This window comes from Notamacropus eugenii, chromosome 1 (assembly GCF_028372415.1).
Source record: "Notamacropus eugenii isolate mMacEug1 chromosome 1, mMacEug1.pri_v2, whole genome shotgun sequence".
Classification (NCBI taxonomy): domain Eukaryota; kingdom Metazoa; phylum Chordata; class Mammalia; order Diprotodontia; family Macropodidae; genus Notamacropus; species Notamacropus eugenii.
This window is the reverse complement of record NC_092872.1, coordinates 15,796,393-15,812,934: the sequence shown is the minus strand read 5'-3', so window position 1 is coordinate 15,812,934 and position 16,542 is coordinate 15,796,393. Positions and strand designations below refer to the sequence as shown.

The window sequence follows — 16,542 nt, the reverse complement described above, 5'->3', positions numbered from 1 at the left end:
AGTTGTTGCAGCCAAAAATATTCATCATGTGATACGCATCTTCATACTTTTGTAGGCTAATTCTCAGGTGACAATCCATCAGCAGGCCTGTAATCAAAATCTTTCCAGCTTGACAAGACCTGCCAGAGCTTGTATTTAGCTGGCATGTCTATTAACTCAAGAATGCTACCATAGCACATTGATACAATAGAGGAGGGTATTACTGAACGATAACATTAGTACTACCTAACTGGCAATTTCAGTTATGCAGGACAATAAAAAAATGTTAAATTCATCGATCACCTTCACACCTGGGTGGTCAATATCAACATTCTCTCTTTTGTACAAAACTCAGGAAGCCCTCCTTCTGCCCATCTCCTGGATTCTCTTCTCCAACTAAACTCCTGCCTTGGCAGAGGAATAATGGCCCGGATACCACTCACAGCTGTGTTCCCAGCTGTGCAACAGCTGGGAAATTAGCTAAGCTTCATTATCTATAGATCCAACAGCCCCTGCACTAGGAGATAGGATGCTCTACAACTGAAATGCTACTGGATCAGACCCCTCAGTTCCACCATGCCTGGCCTTTACTCCTCCCCATGTCAGACCCCTTCACAAATGTGAGGACCCAAATACAGAAGTAGGACACCCAAGCATAGCTAGGACTCTCACACATAGAAGTAGGACCACATACACACACACACACACACACACACACACACACACTCACCAAGTGAGAGAAAATCCATGCAAAATGTTAGGACATACCCAACACAGAGTTAGGATATCTACATATACACAGAGGTAGGCCACCCATTCATGTACACAAAACAGACACATACTAATATACACAGGTAGGATATCCCTGTGGACAAGGTAGAAAACCTTGGGCTGCATCAGAGTATAGTTTGGTGTTCCTCAAAACTGGTCAAATGACCAGATCCATAGAGTAGTTATTAATGGACTGATGTGAACTTATAGAGCACCGACCCTAGAGTCATGAAGACCTGAGTTCAAATCTGAGCCTTAGACACTTGACACCAGCTGTGTGACTCTGGGCAAGTCGCTTAACTCTGATTGCCTCACAAGAAGGAAAAAAAAGAATTTGTGTTAACCTTTTTCCACTTAATATTTTTATTAATGATTGAATGCATAGATAACATGCTTATCAAATTTTCAAATGATTGCAAATTGGAAGTTATAGTGAATGTACTGGGTAATAGAATAAAGATCTAAGATCTCATCAGACAACAATACTGATCTAAAAAAAATCTAATAGGTATAAATACAGGATCTCACATTTGGGTTCAAAAAAACAACTTCCAAAATGGCCCAAAATGGAAGTTTCATAGCTAGGTAAGCAGTTCACCTGAAAAAGATCTCAGGAATCTGAAAGCTCAAGATGAGATCTAGGAAGCCTTTCTCCACAACTCCAATACATACCACCACAAAGTTAGGATAGACATGCACCCACAAAGCTAGGGTATACACATAAGATAAACCTACAATGGCTTCCTACCTGTAGTGATTTGCATATACACCCTCAAAATTAGAGCATCCATGTACAGAGATAGATCTCTCCTCATTCAGAAGAGGGGAGATTTCCCCCTTATTTCCCATCTCAAAATGGTTTGTATAGAGCTGGAAGCATGCAAAGTTGGGGACTAGAAGAAGTCAATTGTTAATGGATTCAAAATTCTTTCTAGGCCTCCCTTCATTACATTTGATGTAATCTCTATAAATCCTCAGCTCACAGCACTACAATCAATGTCTTCACACTGACTTTTGCTTCAAAGAATCACTCAATCTCTGAGTTGAAAAAAAACTTCAGAAGTCATGTACTCCAATCTATACGTGACCAGGTATCACCTTTCCAATATCCTCAAGAACTGGTCACCCAACCACTGCTCAAAAATGTGACTCCAGTGATGGGGAATTGACTACCTCTTGAGACAACCTATTTCACTGCAAAGAGTTTAAATTATGAGAAAGTTTTCTATCCTATTGAGCCAAAATCTGCCTCTCCAGATGGCACCACTGCTTCTTGTTCTGTCCTTTGTGGCTAAACAGAACCCCTAAGCAGACCAAGTTTAATTATTCTTTCATGTAACAGCCTTTCAAATACTTGAAAACAGGTAGAATGTCCCCACAAGTCTTCTCTTTTCCTAGCTAAACATACTCAATGCCTTCAATTTATCCTTACATGGCATGCTCTCTAATGCTCTCACCATCCTGCTCACCCTCCTTACCAATGTACTTCCTAAAATGTGGTACCCAGAGCTAAACACAATACTTCAGATGATGTCTTAATGGGGTAGAAAACAGTGGAACTATCACTTCTGTCATCCAGGACACTATACCTCTATTAATGTGGGTTAAGATTACACTAACTTTTTTGGTTTGCGCATCATCGTATTGACTTTGAGTTTACATCCCCCTAAAACCTCTGGACAGTTTCTTATAAAACCTACTCTCTAGTCATAAATTTCCCATCTATTATGTGGGCAATTGATTATTTGAGCAAGTAGAGTGCTTTATATTACCTCCTATTAAAATTCACCATATTAGATTTTGTCAATTATTCTAGGCTGTCTAGTTTTTTGGGATCCCAATAGTATTATCCAAAATCATAACTAGCTCTCCAAACTTTGTGTCATTTGCAAATCTGATACATTTTGTCTTCTTGTCATTTGTAAATCTGATATTGATTTTGATATGAATCATAAATTAAAATGTCCTAATTAAAATGTTCTATATCATATCTCCATCTTCTGATTCCTGAACTGTTCTTATCAATATATCTTCTTAGCATTCTAACACTCTATTATCTTCTTTTTGAATAAATCATATATTTGCAGTCATAAGTAACATCACAAATTCTCAGCCATACCTATGACGCTTAATTCACCTCCTTGTGTTAAGATCTCTAGTTCACAATGTTTATTACTCATGCATTGTACATTTGTGTATAGGAATCTCAAGGTATGACTTTTATTGTCTCTATTTGGATAATATTTCCTGGAAATTATTAGATGTCTCCACTAACATTCTCCTACTGCTCTACAGTAATGTGGTTTGGCAGATGTTTGTAGGTACCCCATTTTTCTTATTTTAAGTACTCTTGACCAGACACATACATCCCTAAATAAATACATATTTTACTAGCTTTTTTTAGGTGGGTTCCATCCCTGGCTAAGAGTCCATAATGACAAAGAGATAGACAGACAGAAATTCATATATCTTAAGTTGTGATCCAGACATCTAAATCCCATTCTCAGAAACCATCTTACCCCCAAATTTCTCTTTTTCTTCTGAAACCTTTACTTTCAATTAGTAACAGTGATGACAGCACCACAAGTACCCTCGAAGTTTTCCATTTCTTCCCCAGGATTTCACAAGCACTGGATGTGTTCTCACAAACACTGGATGTGTTCTGTAGGTTCAATCTGCAAGTATCCTTTTAACCATATGAATCAACAGTAGATTGATTTGTCAGGTTTGACACATCTCCATTTTCTCCCATATGCACACCAAGAAAAGAACATGCCTCCTTATTTTCCATGTAAAGTTGGCATATGTTCCTTGGTACCCCTTCAGTGAGTACTTAAAACCACCATTACTTACCTTTTCCTTTTCTGATTATTGTACACCATCATTCCTCAGAGTACAAGAAACTACTTCTTCCTCAGAAAGTCAAGTTCTGTACTCTAAGGCAAGGGTTCCTAATGTTCTTTTGTGTCCTTGCCCCCTTTGGTAGTCTGGTGAAGCCTGTGGACCCCTTCTCAGAATAATATTTTTAAAGTATAAAATGAAATACATAGGATTAGAAAGGAAATGCTTATTTTGAAATACAACTGTCAAAATATTTTTTGAAAAACAAGTTTACAGAGCCCAAGTTAAGAATCTCTCTAAGAAAGGAACCTTAAATCTATCAGCCTCTTCAAAAGTTCAATCATCCTCCTTCCCTTCTTTCTCCTGGGCCTCATTGTTTCATCCTTCAGACCACCTGTCATAGGTTCCCTCTGTTTCCTTCTTTTCATCTTTGTTTTCCTACTGAATCACTTCTGCCATTCTTGAGAGGAATATTTCATTCTTCCAAGATCCAGAATAGAAAGATAGTCCTCTAGCCTTTTCACTTTCTTCTCTAGAAGTAAGGGCAGCCTAAATTTTATGGAAGGAAACTTTTTGCTGAAAGAAACACATGGCACACTCTCTCCAAGTCATTTGCAAATTCCCCTTGCCCTTCATACCTGCTAGAACTGAGATCCTCAGCCCTCTGTTATTTTTTTGCTGCTTGCTCTTATGGTTAACTCAAGTGACAAATCACTCAGAAAACTGCCTATTTGTCATACAGTTAATTGTGCTACTGGCTCCTAAGTGAGGCTTATGTGAAAACTTGCCAACCTTATTGTTGGCTTTCCCTGTTTTTCCCTACTCTTAATTTCTCAAATGCATTTGATCTATGGGTAGCTGATTGGTACTAAAATGTTTATTGTAAACAGAAGTTGCCCTGAACTGTTGTCTGCTAGGTTATATATAAAATACAACTCCTCTATCTACTTTCCATCTTTTCTTTTCTCTGCTTGTCTGTTCTTCTCTCTGCTATTCAGATTTCAAATGTTTTCTACTCTTCTTTTACCTCTTTGGCATTTCGGTGTCTTCCTCGGAGACCAAGGAAGTAATTCATTGTGACTTCACCTCTCTAAGAAACGCCCCATATTCTAAGATAAATACTTTCTCCCCACTCCCCCCTTTCAAAACTTGTCTATCCTGTTTCCAATTCCTTAAGGGTCTAGATCTCCATTTCCTAAGATTAGAGTTACTTTGGGGATTTTTCATAAACTTATCCCTATTATGGTCTTTATGGGTAATGATGGTTATGTTATCTTTTCCTGGGGAATTTGCGTTGTTTATGTGGGATTCTTGGAGATAAAACACTTTAACCGAAAGAAACAATTTCTAAGGTCAGAGTGTAGGATGCTATAGCAAACCACCAGGGGAGATACCTGGAGAGAGAAGTATCTTTCAGTTCAACTTACATAATGGAGGGTTTTTTAGTGGTCCTCAAAGCACAAGTAAGTAGCAATTCCACAGACAGAAGAGGGTAGTGCAAGAATCATGGAAGGTCAGTCCTAAAAGGTATCTTAAATATTATCTAGACCAAACTCCTCATTTTATCCAAGTGGAAGCAAAAGGTCATTAACAAAGCCCAGCTCTTGTCTACCAGACCAACGCCTTTTCCACTGGTTGAATGCTTAGCTTTGGGTTACACAGGAATATTCCACCATCCCACAGAAGAGTAGAGTCTATTAATCAATTGTTTCTTACCATACTTTGTAAAGTTGTGGGGCTGAATTTTAGAATTTTTTCCTCTTTACAAAAAGGGAAGTAAAGTCTGGGAATTTGGTGGTTTATGGAAAATGGTAAGCTCAGAGTTCTTAATTTACTAGTTCCCAAAACTGCATAGATTTTTAAAATATTTTTAACCCAAATGTGTTAGTGAGTGATGGTAACTGGTTTCTTATTGTTTGCTAGAGTGCAAGCCTAAATTAGTTCTGTGTTTTGTGGTGTGAAGCATGCTTCTCAGGCTCCAAGTTCCCTCTGGTATGAGTAAAGTTTTTCTGCTAAAACTTCACTCTGTTGCAAGGATTCTATTATGTTTCAAAGCAATAACCCCACAGGAGATGAGCTGCAGCTGGAAATACCTATTTTTAAAAGCATCATTTCTGCTCCAAGCTGCAATAAACTCTGGCTTCTATCTGAATTGGAGTCAAAGTGAGCTGTATTCTGGAGACCTTTCCTTTACCTTCAAGTCTTGGTTTTTAAAATAGCCAAGTAGAAAAGTGGATAGGATTATAGGATCAAAGAATGAGAGTTGAATGGGACTTTAAAGGCCATCTAGTTCAACTCCCTTATTTTATAGATGAGGAAACTGAGGCTTAGGCAGGCTAAATGCCCAGGACACACAAATAACAACTGAGAGAGGTAGAACTTGAAGCCAAGTCTTCCAACTGAAAATCTAGTATTGTTCTGAATATACCATGCTGCTTCTGTACTATGTAGACATTTATATTGTCTTCTTCCTTGCCTGTAGTCCAAAGGAAATCTATCTAGTCCAAGACATTGCTAGGGCAGAATAAGTAGCAACTCTGTGGTATGACTGCAAACACCAGGAAGTTTCCCTTGACACCTAACCAAAAAAATAATACCTGCACTTGGAGAGTCACTCTTATGACTCAAGCCAAATGCAAAAGATACAAATGCTCCCTAGGGGACGTAACATATTTGGAGTTTATCAATCCCTTCCCTAAAATCAGGTTCCACTGAGGGAGAGAGAGAGGAAGCATGAGGACACTGTGTACCCTTTGAGTATAAACAGTAAAAGGTCCTAAGGAGAGAAAGTAGGGAGAGAAGCGAGCTTAGGAACACTAAAGAAATGCTTTGTCCGCTGAATAAAGTTCTCCCCAAGTAGATTTCTGGGAAAAGCTGCCATGTCAACATAAATTCATGCAAGCTTATGTTTCATTAATAACTGTATGCTTCAAGGTCAGCAGAGCCTGCTTCGTCCCATTCTATCTAGGAAGGTCTTGAAAACACTCTTCCCTAAGACCATCATGACCAGCTCCAACAGAAACATTCTAGCCACCAAAGGAACCAGAAGAAAGTGCGTGTGATGATGCCACCCTCTTTTAAACACTGGTCAACCCTAAAACTGTATGGCAGTATGGCTGTTCCTATGCCATTGAAGACTGTGCTTTTCTCCTTCCTGACCATTTCTCTCCCCGCCTTTCTCTTCCCTTCCCCCTTTTCATGTCTTTTTCTTTTTCCTTTTCCTTTCTCTTTCCCTTCCCACAAGTTGATGCCATTATATCTTGCCTGAAGTACTGTAATAGCCTCTTAATTGGTTTCCTTCCCCTTCCCTAATCCAACCGCTACACAGTGATCAAATTGATATTTCAAAAGCACAAATCTGACCATGTCACTCCCCTCCTCAAAAAGCTTCAATGGTTCCCTATTGCATCTAGAAAAAAATATAGCTACTTCCTGTTGGTAATTTATAGCCCTTCACAGGGCAGATTCAGCTGACCTTTCCAGACTTGTTTCATATTACTCCTCTTTACAAGAACTACCTTCCAGCTGAACTGTTTTTGTTTTCTAAACTCAGCACTCCATCTCCTATTTCCATGTCTTTGCATAGTTGGTTCCCATACCTAGACTATAATACATCTTCACATCTGTCCCTTAAAATTCTTGACTACCTTCAAGGGTCAGCTCATGTGTCACTTCCAATGGAAAGCCTTTCCTGATCCTCCTAGTTATTAATGTTCTCTGTGGTCAAATTGTCTTATATTTACTTATTTCTTTACATGTTTTTCCTCTTCAGAAGAATGTAAGTTCCCTGTGGGCAAGAATTGTTTTTCATTTTTGTCTTTGTATCCCTAGGACATAGTATAGTGCCTTGCACATAGTAGGTACTTAATAAAGGTATGCTTAAGTGAATTGTTCAAAGAATACTGGTCCTAGACTCAGGATTCCCACATTTGAATCACAGCTCTGTCTCTTAGCTGTGAAACCTGGAGCAGGTCACTTAATCCCCCTCTTTGTCAATTTCCTCTTCCACAAAATAATATTTAAAGATTTGATATAAGGAAAGAGACTATATACAACTTCAAGTATCATGAAAATGTGGGTTATCACTATCATCGTCATCATTATTACCCACCCCTTCTTCAATGTTGGAAGTAAACAATTACTCTGGAATTTCATTCAGTCACTAAATACCATCCAATAACCTGCATTTACCATTGCTATCACCATCGCCTATTCTCTGTAACAGTGGTACCAAACTCAACTAGAAATGAAGGCTACTAATCCATCCATAGGTATTACTGATGGCCACATACTGACAGTTTTAAAATGAAATGTTTTATATACATATATATAATGTATTTTTATTCATTTTGTAAAATATTTAATCTGGTTGCTCATACTAGGGAAGTGATACCTCTACTCTATAACATAAAATTCTAATTCCTTATCCTGGTACTTAGGCCTTTCCTAAATTTGGCCTTCCATTCTCATTTCACATTATTCCTCATTACACACTCTATGTTGCATTCACATTCTTTTTCTTCCATCTCCCTTCTCCAAGCATTAAAACAGGCTGTTCTTCATGGCTGAAAAAATGTACTCCTTCCTCACCTCTGCCTATTGAATTCCTTCTCTTCTTTCCATAAATTCTTCCACAAGATCTTCCCCTTCCTCCTGCCCCTACCTGCAAACGATCTCTCCCACCTTAAATATTGATAGAGGTTTGTATCTCTCCTTTGTCCTTATCATACTCTATCTTGCATTATACCTATTTGTGTACATATAATGTTATTATGCTAGAATTATGCTAGGCTATAAGCTCTTAGAGCACATGAAATGCCATTTTTCCTCTGTCTATCCTGCACAGAGAAGGTATGTATTCAATGTTTGTTGAATTGACTGAGTGAGTCCTGCTGGCCTAAAAGTATCATTAATAATGACAACATTTATATAAAACTTTGCAATTATAATACATTTTACTAATATCATATCATCTAATCCTCACAACAAACCATGAATAGTAATAGCTACCATTCAACACAGTGAAACTGTATTTCCCCTTTGTATAGATTAAAATACTGAAGTTGCTAACCCATAGTCACACAGTTCATAAAGGAAAGAATTAGGACTCAAATTCAGTTCTAACTCCCCTTCCAATACTCGTTCTGCTACACTGTAATATCTGTCATAATGAATCATTTGCTGCCATCTGCCCTAGAGGATCTACTATTTTATTTATCTTTCCTTGCTCATTAACCATCCCATGGAATGGCAACCTGACCTATAAAGTCTTCAATAAAGCTTATACCTGATAAGGATCTCCATTTCAATATACGGATTTATGAGGTCTCCATTTGTAAACCACTAGATCTGAACTCTTTCAAGAACTGTGCTAAAGAAGGTCAAGGCAGTTCTGACCTTCTCTTTGCCTCAGTCTATGGAAAGAAGTACCTCATGCCAGCCTGGAGCAAGGAGAATTTAAGCCTCATCCCCCCTGAATTTACTGTCCTTGATGTATATTCTTCAGTGCAGTGAAATGCGAAAAGAGATAACCTCAACACTAGGTAGCCTGCTTCACCCCAAGTTCCTCTGCTGCTCTCTGCTCCCTGATTATTACTGACTCATGGTGAGGTCTTTTTTTGGTCTTGACCCTAGGAATGATCCAGAGAAGCTGGATGCCTTCATCATGGACAAAGCGCTCCTTGACTATGAAGTGTCCATTGACGCTGACTGCAAACTGCTCACTGTGGGGAAACCATTTGCCATTGAAGGTATAAATCAGTTGCTGTTGTTTTCCTCTTATTGAGAATATATTGGGCTTGCCAACCTTACAAGTCACCAGTGCAGACATCAGCATTGATGAAAACAGCCATCCATCTTTCCTCATTTTCATTTCATTTTCCTCAGCTACTTATCTCAGAAGCTGCTAGAGCTGGGCACAGTTTTGGGGTACCATTTACTCATCCCATCATGCAGAAACAAGGTACCCCAAATGTTGATGCTTGAACTTTCTATGCTTGGGCAGAGAATGAGGGGCAAATGGGGAAGAGAATGAAATAATTAATACATATTAAATATCATTTTACTTCATTTTGGTTTAATTTCTTTAATGGTCAGATTTTGTGATCAATCTAAATCTGTAAAACTAAAATGATGGAGATTGAGAGCTAGATAGAACCTTCAATTTTATCTCTCATATTTTTAGAAGAGGAAATTACTTAGGTTAAGGGATTTACCCAAGGTCACCCATAGAGTCAAGGCCAGAGCTTGGACTATAATTCAAGTCTTCATACTCTCAACCTGGTGATTTTTCTAGCACATTGCTAGTAAAGTAAATGGATCACCCATTTTGAAATTAACTCTCTGAGATCTCTGCATAGTCAATCCTCTCTTTAAGTGCCTCTAAGGAGAGTTTTATTACCTCCTGACCACTGGCAATTATTTTTTTTTGCTGCCAGTTTAGTTCTGGTTATCATCTCCCTCCTGGCCTAGACATAGTTCGTGTCCTCAAAGAGTTTACAATCTACCAGGACTTATATACTATGCCAGGAGCATTAGAAGAAAGACAGATTTAGGATCAAGATATAGCCAAGGAGACAACAAGCATTTATGATTACGTGTTAAATGCTAGACTAGATGAAGTAGAACTTTGTGGAGAGATGCTTCTGCTGGAGGAGACAAATGACAGCAAAACTTTTCCACCTACAAATTCTAAATTCTAGTCTGCTCATTCTTTGCCCCCCTTAACTGCCAACATACCAGGAGTCTCAAAACATCTTTGATCAAGTTAGTCATTCTCATTTGTTTCACAGAAAATTGTTGAGCTCAGTGCAACCTAATGGAAATGGACAGCCTGCTGCCTGAAACCCTTAATCCTAGTCAGCATATTAAGTTGGAGATCCCTCAATCAATCAACATTTAATTAGTACAATGTACCCAGCCACTGTGCTCTCTGAGATCAGAACAATTCCAATTCCAGTTTGCCTGCTTCAGTATCTCCCTCCCCTGAACACATAAACAGACTGCTGACCCCAGGCTCTGTTTTCGTGATCAATGGCACATGGTAAGAATGGAAGCTGTTCCATTTTGCCTTCCTCCAAGAGCAATCAATATCTTCCCTACTCTCAAGGTAAAATGACCCCTCCATGAACCAGAACATCTCCAAACCAAAACTAGTACCCAATAACTGAAAGAGGCAGAGAGAGTTCTTGGGACAAGTTAGTGAGCCATTAAAACCAGAGCCCAAGGCAGCTAAGGCAGCCTACCTAGACAATCAAGCTTCTATTTGGTGTGGCTCAAAAATTTTCTGATTTGCATAGCATCTGGGGACATGGAAAAGCTATTCAATTTTGCTTCTCCACACTGAGTAATTATGGTCCCTTTGCCATCAGCATCAATAGTGAATCATCTCAGGTGGGCTTGAGCATGGCAGGCATGATGGCCTGCTTTATATCTGACTGAGCTGTCTCTGATTAAGAAAGACCAAGATGCCTTTTGCTCTAGGGGGTGACCCTATCTTCTAAGAAGGCAAGGATGTTATAGATTGTTCCACCCTGCTCTAGCTCAGTACCAGATGCTATTGTAGCTCTAATTAACTCCCTACCGGTTTTCTGCTTACAATCCCATCTGTGCTCATGGAACTTTGTTTCTAGTGGTTGACATCATCTCTAGGCACCATGTTGTTTTTAAAGGGAATAAATGCACAATGGTTCATTCCAATGGTGGAATGCTGTGATCCCTTATGGAAAGGTCTTGCAGTTCACTGTAAGAATAAGCAGGAACATTGAATGTTAGAATATACTTTTATTTTCACTGTTGGCTTCTTCTAAAAAAAACTTCAGAGGTAAAGTTCAGAATAGATACTAACCACCTATGAAAATTCTCATTATCAATTACACAGAAAAGTAAGACTTGATCACAAGAAAAGGAAGAAAGTATGTTTTTGAGGGTGAAGCAACAATCTGACATGGGGCCCATTTTGTGTCTTATCTGTCTTTAGAGGTATAAAGTTCTTAATTTCAATGGTATGGAAACTCTCTACACTAACAAAAATTAATAACTCACCTCTAACTTCTAGTTTTAAGAGAGTTGCTTGGGAGAACTGAAGCAGTTCTTGCAGTGTTCACATAACTAGTTATTGGTTTTAAAAATGAGAAAATATAGAGGAAAAAAGGCAACTGCCAATTTGGGAGCCCTCTTTCCAATTGTATGGAGTAAAATAAAAAACTTTACAGATGCTTCCACTATCCATTTTTACAGAATTTTGATTTACTATTCTCATGAAAAATGTGGTCTATGTTTAAAATACATTATATTCCAATAGTCAGTGGAATTTTCACTGAGAAGTACTTTGTATTGTTGAGCAACTTGTAAACTCCTTGGAAAAAAAGGGCCCTACCACTTGCTATTCTCTGTGCGATGACTAATCCAGAAATTAATAGACACTCAATAAATAATAATTTCATTATTAATTTTAATCAATCAAATTTCATTAAACCAAATTCATAGTAACTGTTGCAACTAACCAAATAGCCAACTAGTAGTCTAAAAAACATCTAAAAAAACAAAAAAAGGTAACAGAATACTAAAAATTAATATCAGGAATTAACTTAGAAACAAAGGAGAATGGGGTACGTTCATTAAAATGTAATATTGCATGTTGATTTATAACAGATAGATAGATATGTGTTTTATGAATGTGTTATGATATTAACCCATTAATACAACCTTGCTTCTAAATTCCCCCAAAATTTCATCACCTGGGAAATTATTTATCTGACAGAATGAAGTTGTAAACAACTAGTCTCAATAGCTGCAAGTTTTGTTTAAAAGCTCCTCAGAAGTAGATTTTGTTCCTAAGCAAGGATGCAGAAGGGGGGATCAAAGCTGTTAAATGTTTGAGAGACTGTGGGAAGTCTTGGGTGAAATTGAATCTTATGTACCGGTGGAATAAAGAGTCACTGGAATTGGAAAAGGAACTGTTGAGATAAATTAATACATGTCCCAAAGTTAAGCATTGCAGCAATAAATGTCCCAGGAGGAGCAAGGATAATGAAGATGAACAATGATGATACATGGCATTCCATCCAAAGAACTCAATGTGCTGTTAAGTCAAGCTTGTTTCAATGCCCATAAGAGCCATCAATATTTTGGGTCAGTAAACAAGGCCAACAAGTTATGTAATTCACCCAAGTTTATCCTGATTGTCTTAGGTCTTCTCTCATATACCTCTCATCTTCAAAAGGGAAAAAAATCAATATTTTAAAAGATATTTTAATAGTCCAAACATCAAGCCAATTAAAATACATTCTGAGTCCTTTCTCTACATTGGCTGCAAATGGCTTGCCTTGGAAAGTCTGCCAAACTAAAATGGATCTTTCTTTCTGACAATGTTGTTAACCCTGGTCATCTGAGAGGTTATTTCAGAAGCAGGTATTTTCCAAGCAGATATAAGCACAGTACTGTTAGGCTATGGAGTCAATGGAACCAAAATATACTTCTACCATCCTTAACACAGAAGTTCCAATTCATTTGTACAGAAGTGATGAGGATCATGTTATAGAAATTGTTCTCTTGTCCTAGAAGCAGTATTGTCTAGATACTATGGTATGGATAGAGTATTTGACTTTTAATCTGAAAGACCTGGATTTCAATACACCTCAGATACATGCTAGCTGTGTGGACTTGGGGAAGTTACTTAACCAGTCTGGTTCTCATCTGTAAAATGAAAGATTTGGACTTGTTGGCCCATAAGACCCTTTCAGATCTGTCCATGATCCTGTAATTGTCCAAAGAACCTGATACTTCATCTTTCAAGCTGGAGGATCCTATTGTGCTTTATACACCAAAATGATGGCTAGCCTAGTCTTGATGGCAGCTCCTAGCTTCTAATGATAATTAGGAAAGTGATTCAGAATGCCAGAAGAAACTGACAGGTAAAAAGGCCATCCTCTGGCCCTTGAGGACAAACAAATTTTAAATGCAAATGATGGAGAATGAAAATTAAACCCTTGTGCTTTGGGTCTTTTAATTCTAATTACAATAAAAATATTGCTGTTTTAAGTTTCATCTGTGTATCTCCTCTCCAGCACCATACTCCAGATGTACAGTTTCCATTCTTTTTAATGGTGATATTCAGCTAGAGAATCAAGAATACAGCACTAAAGTCTCAGCATTGGCTATGTGCATAACAGTGCAGCAAATTAGAATATCAGATGATAATGGATAGAGGTCTATTTTTACCAGGTCAATTGCAATTTAACTGAGATGTGATAGACTGGAGGGATTTAATATTTATCACTTTCAGTGTGGCAGTTTCTCCAAATATCAATGTACATTAGATGAAACTCTTCTCCTAGTTCATTTGAATACCTGCACAGTGCTCTTAAAGCTTATTTTTAGAATAAGTATTGCCTCCTCAGAAGCATTCATTTTAAAAGACTTGTCTGTCTCCTCACGTACTGAGTCTAGGCTACCACAATATACGATTCCAGAATAGATTTGTCGTCAGGTGCAATCATCAGGGCTAGAATTGCCTGCTCTACAAGCCCAGGTGGAATTTGAAAGAAACTTCTTAAAAGAAGCCTGCTTGATACGAAGTTGGAATGGGGACTTACTTACAATCTAGGGTCATAGTTCTAAAACTGGAAAGGACATTTATATGCAAATCCAACCCTCTCATTTTATAAATGAAGGAACTGGATTACAACAAGGTTAGATGACTTGTGCTGGTAATAAGCTGCAGAGTCTGAATTCAAACCCAAGTCCTTTTCATGATGATGATTGATATTTATACAGCACTTTAAAATTTACAAAATTCATTATCTCATTTGGTCATCAAAACAAGTCTGAGTTAAATATCCAACAACATGGATTGTTAAATCAAAATCTCAGAAGTCTAAAGAACTTTCAAAGTCATATATAACCAAGACCACATTCTACAAAATCACTGAACATCCACTGACCACTCAAAAACCTCCAAAGGTCCAACCCACTCTCTCTTCAATCAGCCCATTTCCCCCCTTTTTTAAAACTCTAAATTGTTAGAAAGTTTTTCTTTACATGAAGCTTACAGCTGTCTTGTTGCCATTTCTAAGCATTGTCCCTGGTTCTACCTCCTCGGAATACACAGGTAAGTGACAGAATCTTAGAATTTCATGGATGGAAAGGACCTCAGCTACCTTCTAGTTCCCCTCATACCATCCACCTTCAACATACTCAAAGTGGTTGTCCAGCCTCTTTTTTGAAGACTCCTAATAATATGGGGGGGAAGTGTCAAAGAAGGGATTCTTAGCATATTGACCCACCGCCACCCAAGGCAGATCATTGCACTATCTTATAAATAATAATTTGGATGGTTTTTTTCCTGCCATCAAGCTTAAAATTTGCATTTTTATGATTCTTTTTACCCATTGTTCCTAGTTCTGCCCTCTGGGACCAAACCAAATGAATCTAATCTTTCAAAGACCTAAAAATTCCTGTCCCTCCCTCCTTCCTTAGCCCTCTCTTCTTCAGGTTCCCCAGCAACTAGCTCTCCTATGACCTGAACTCAAGACCCTTCATTATTCTATGAACCCTCTTCAGCTCCAACTTCAATGTCCTTCCTAAAATATTGCACACAGAACCAACCCCAAATCTGTACTTGATTCTCTGTGTAACATGTTTGGAAAGACATTGAAGTACACAGATAAAGTACAGCAGAAGGGCCACCTCCCTAGTCCAGGACACACTACCTTTCTTAATGCAACCTAAGTTTGCATTACCTTTTGCTTCACATTCATGTGACACTTAATCTTCTATCCATTATATTAGTTATTACTACAGATAAGTGTGGGTGATATCTGCACCTCCACCAAGTCATTGATAAAAAATGCTGACTAGCATTGGGACCAAGGATCCCTGGAGTCCTCTATAGAGACTTCTTCTTACCTAGCCTATCTTTTAAGCCACATTTCTCCATCCTGTCCATGAGGGTAGAAGAAGAAATTCTGTTAAATGTTTTTGAAAAAGGGTTATTACATCTACTGCATTCCCATAACCTTCCAGTGCAGTAAATGCCAAAAAAAAAGGAAAATTAAGTGAGCTTGGTATGATCTGTTTTTGAGAAATTATGCTGACCCTAACTTATCATCACTTCCCCATCTAAATATTCAAGACACCCCTTTATATGATATAATATTTGCAAAGCACAGCATAGTACTTGACACATAACAGGTACTTAATAAGTACTTGTTCCCTCCCTCCCTTATATCCTAAAATCTTGCCAGGAATCAAAATCAAGTTCACTTATCTATAGTTTGCAAATTCTACCCTCTTCCCTTTTTTGGAAATGATTATATTTGCCCTTCTCCAGTCCCATGACAGCTCTCCCATACTTCATTATTTTGCTTGCACATGAATACATCTTATCTGATGAGAGAATATACTGGACAACCTGTCTTCCTAACAGATCTCACTATCAACCTTGCCCTCCAAACCAAAATAGCAAGGCACATACTAGGTGCTCAAAAGCACATGTGGAATAGATTTGAAAATTCTAGTATCCATTATTGTCATTATCTTAATTTTTTTACACTCCACTGTTAAGGAACAGAAGAAATAATTAGGAAAAAAACAATGTGTATTACTTGTAAGATCAAGTGATACTTTTGTATTATTTATTTCACCTATGTCAATTATTAAGCACACACGTATCCCTGCCCTGGAATTTCAATGAAAGGTTTTGTATATCTGCTAAAAAAGAACAAAGACCCAATTTTCATTTAAATGTCCTTGGAAATGAATAATAAAGGGAAAGAACTATAGAAAATATGTTTTTCATTAAGCATATGCAGCTTTTTGAAGGCTATTCACTTTTGATCTGTGAAAGAGTTCAGCCATATTTTCAGTTTATCTACCTCTATTTTCCTGGAAGTTTAAAAAAAAAAAAGCTTTTGTAGTTGTAGCACTAAAGAACTAAGAACAAAATTCAGT

The 16,542-nt window shown here is 37.8% G+C and overlaps 1 protein-coding gene across 1 annotated transcript in view; it reads left to right on the top strand.

The window, feature by feature from the left end:
* The window catches only part of GRIN3A (glutamate ionotropic receptor NMDA type subunit 3A), a 215,892-nt gene that overhangs the window by 149,897 nt on the left and 49,453 nt on the right, over nucleotides 1–16,542 (top strand). The window contains exon 5 of the mRNA XM_072655052.1: nucleotides 9,226–9,341. Within this exon, the coding sequence (XP_072511153.1) occupies nucleotides 9,226–9,341 (116 nt within the window). The remainder of the gene's footprint in view (nucleotides 1–9,225; nucleotides 9,342–16,542) is intronic.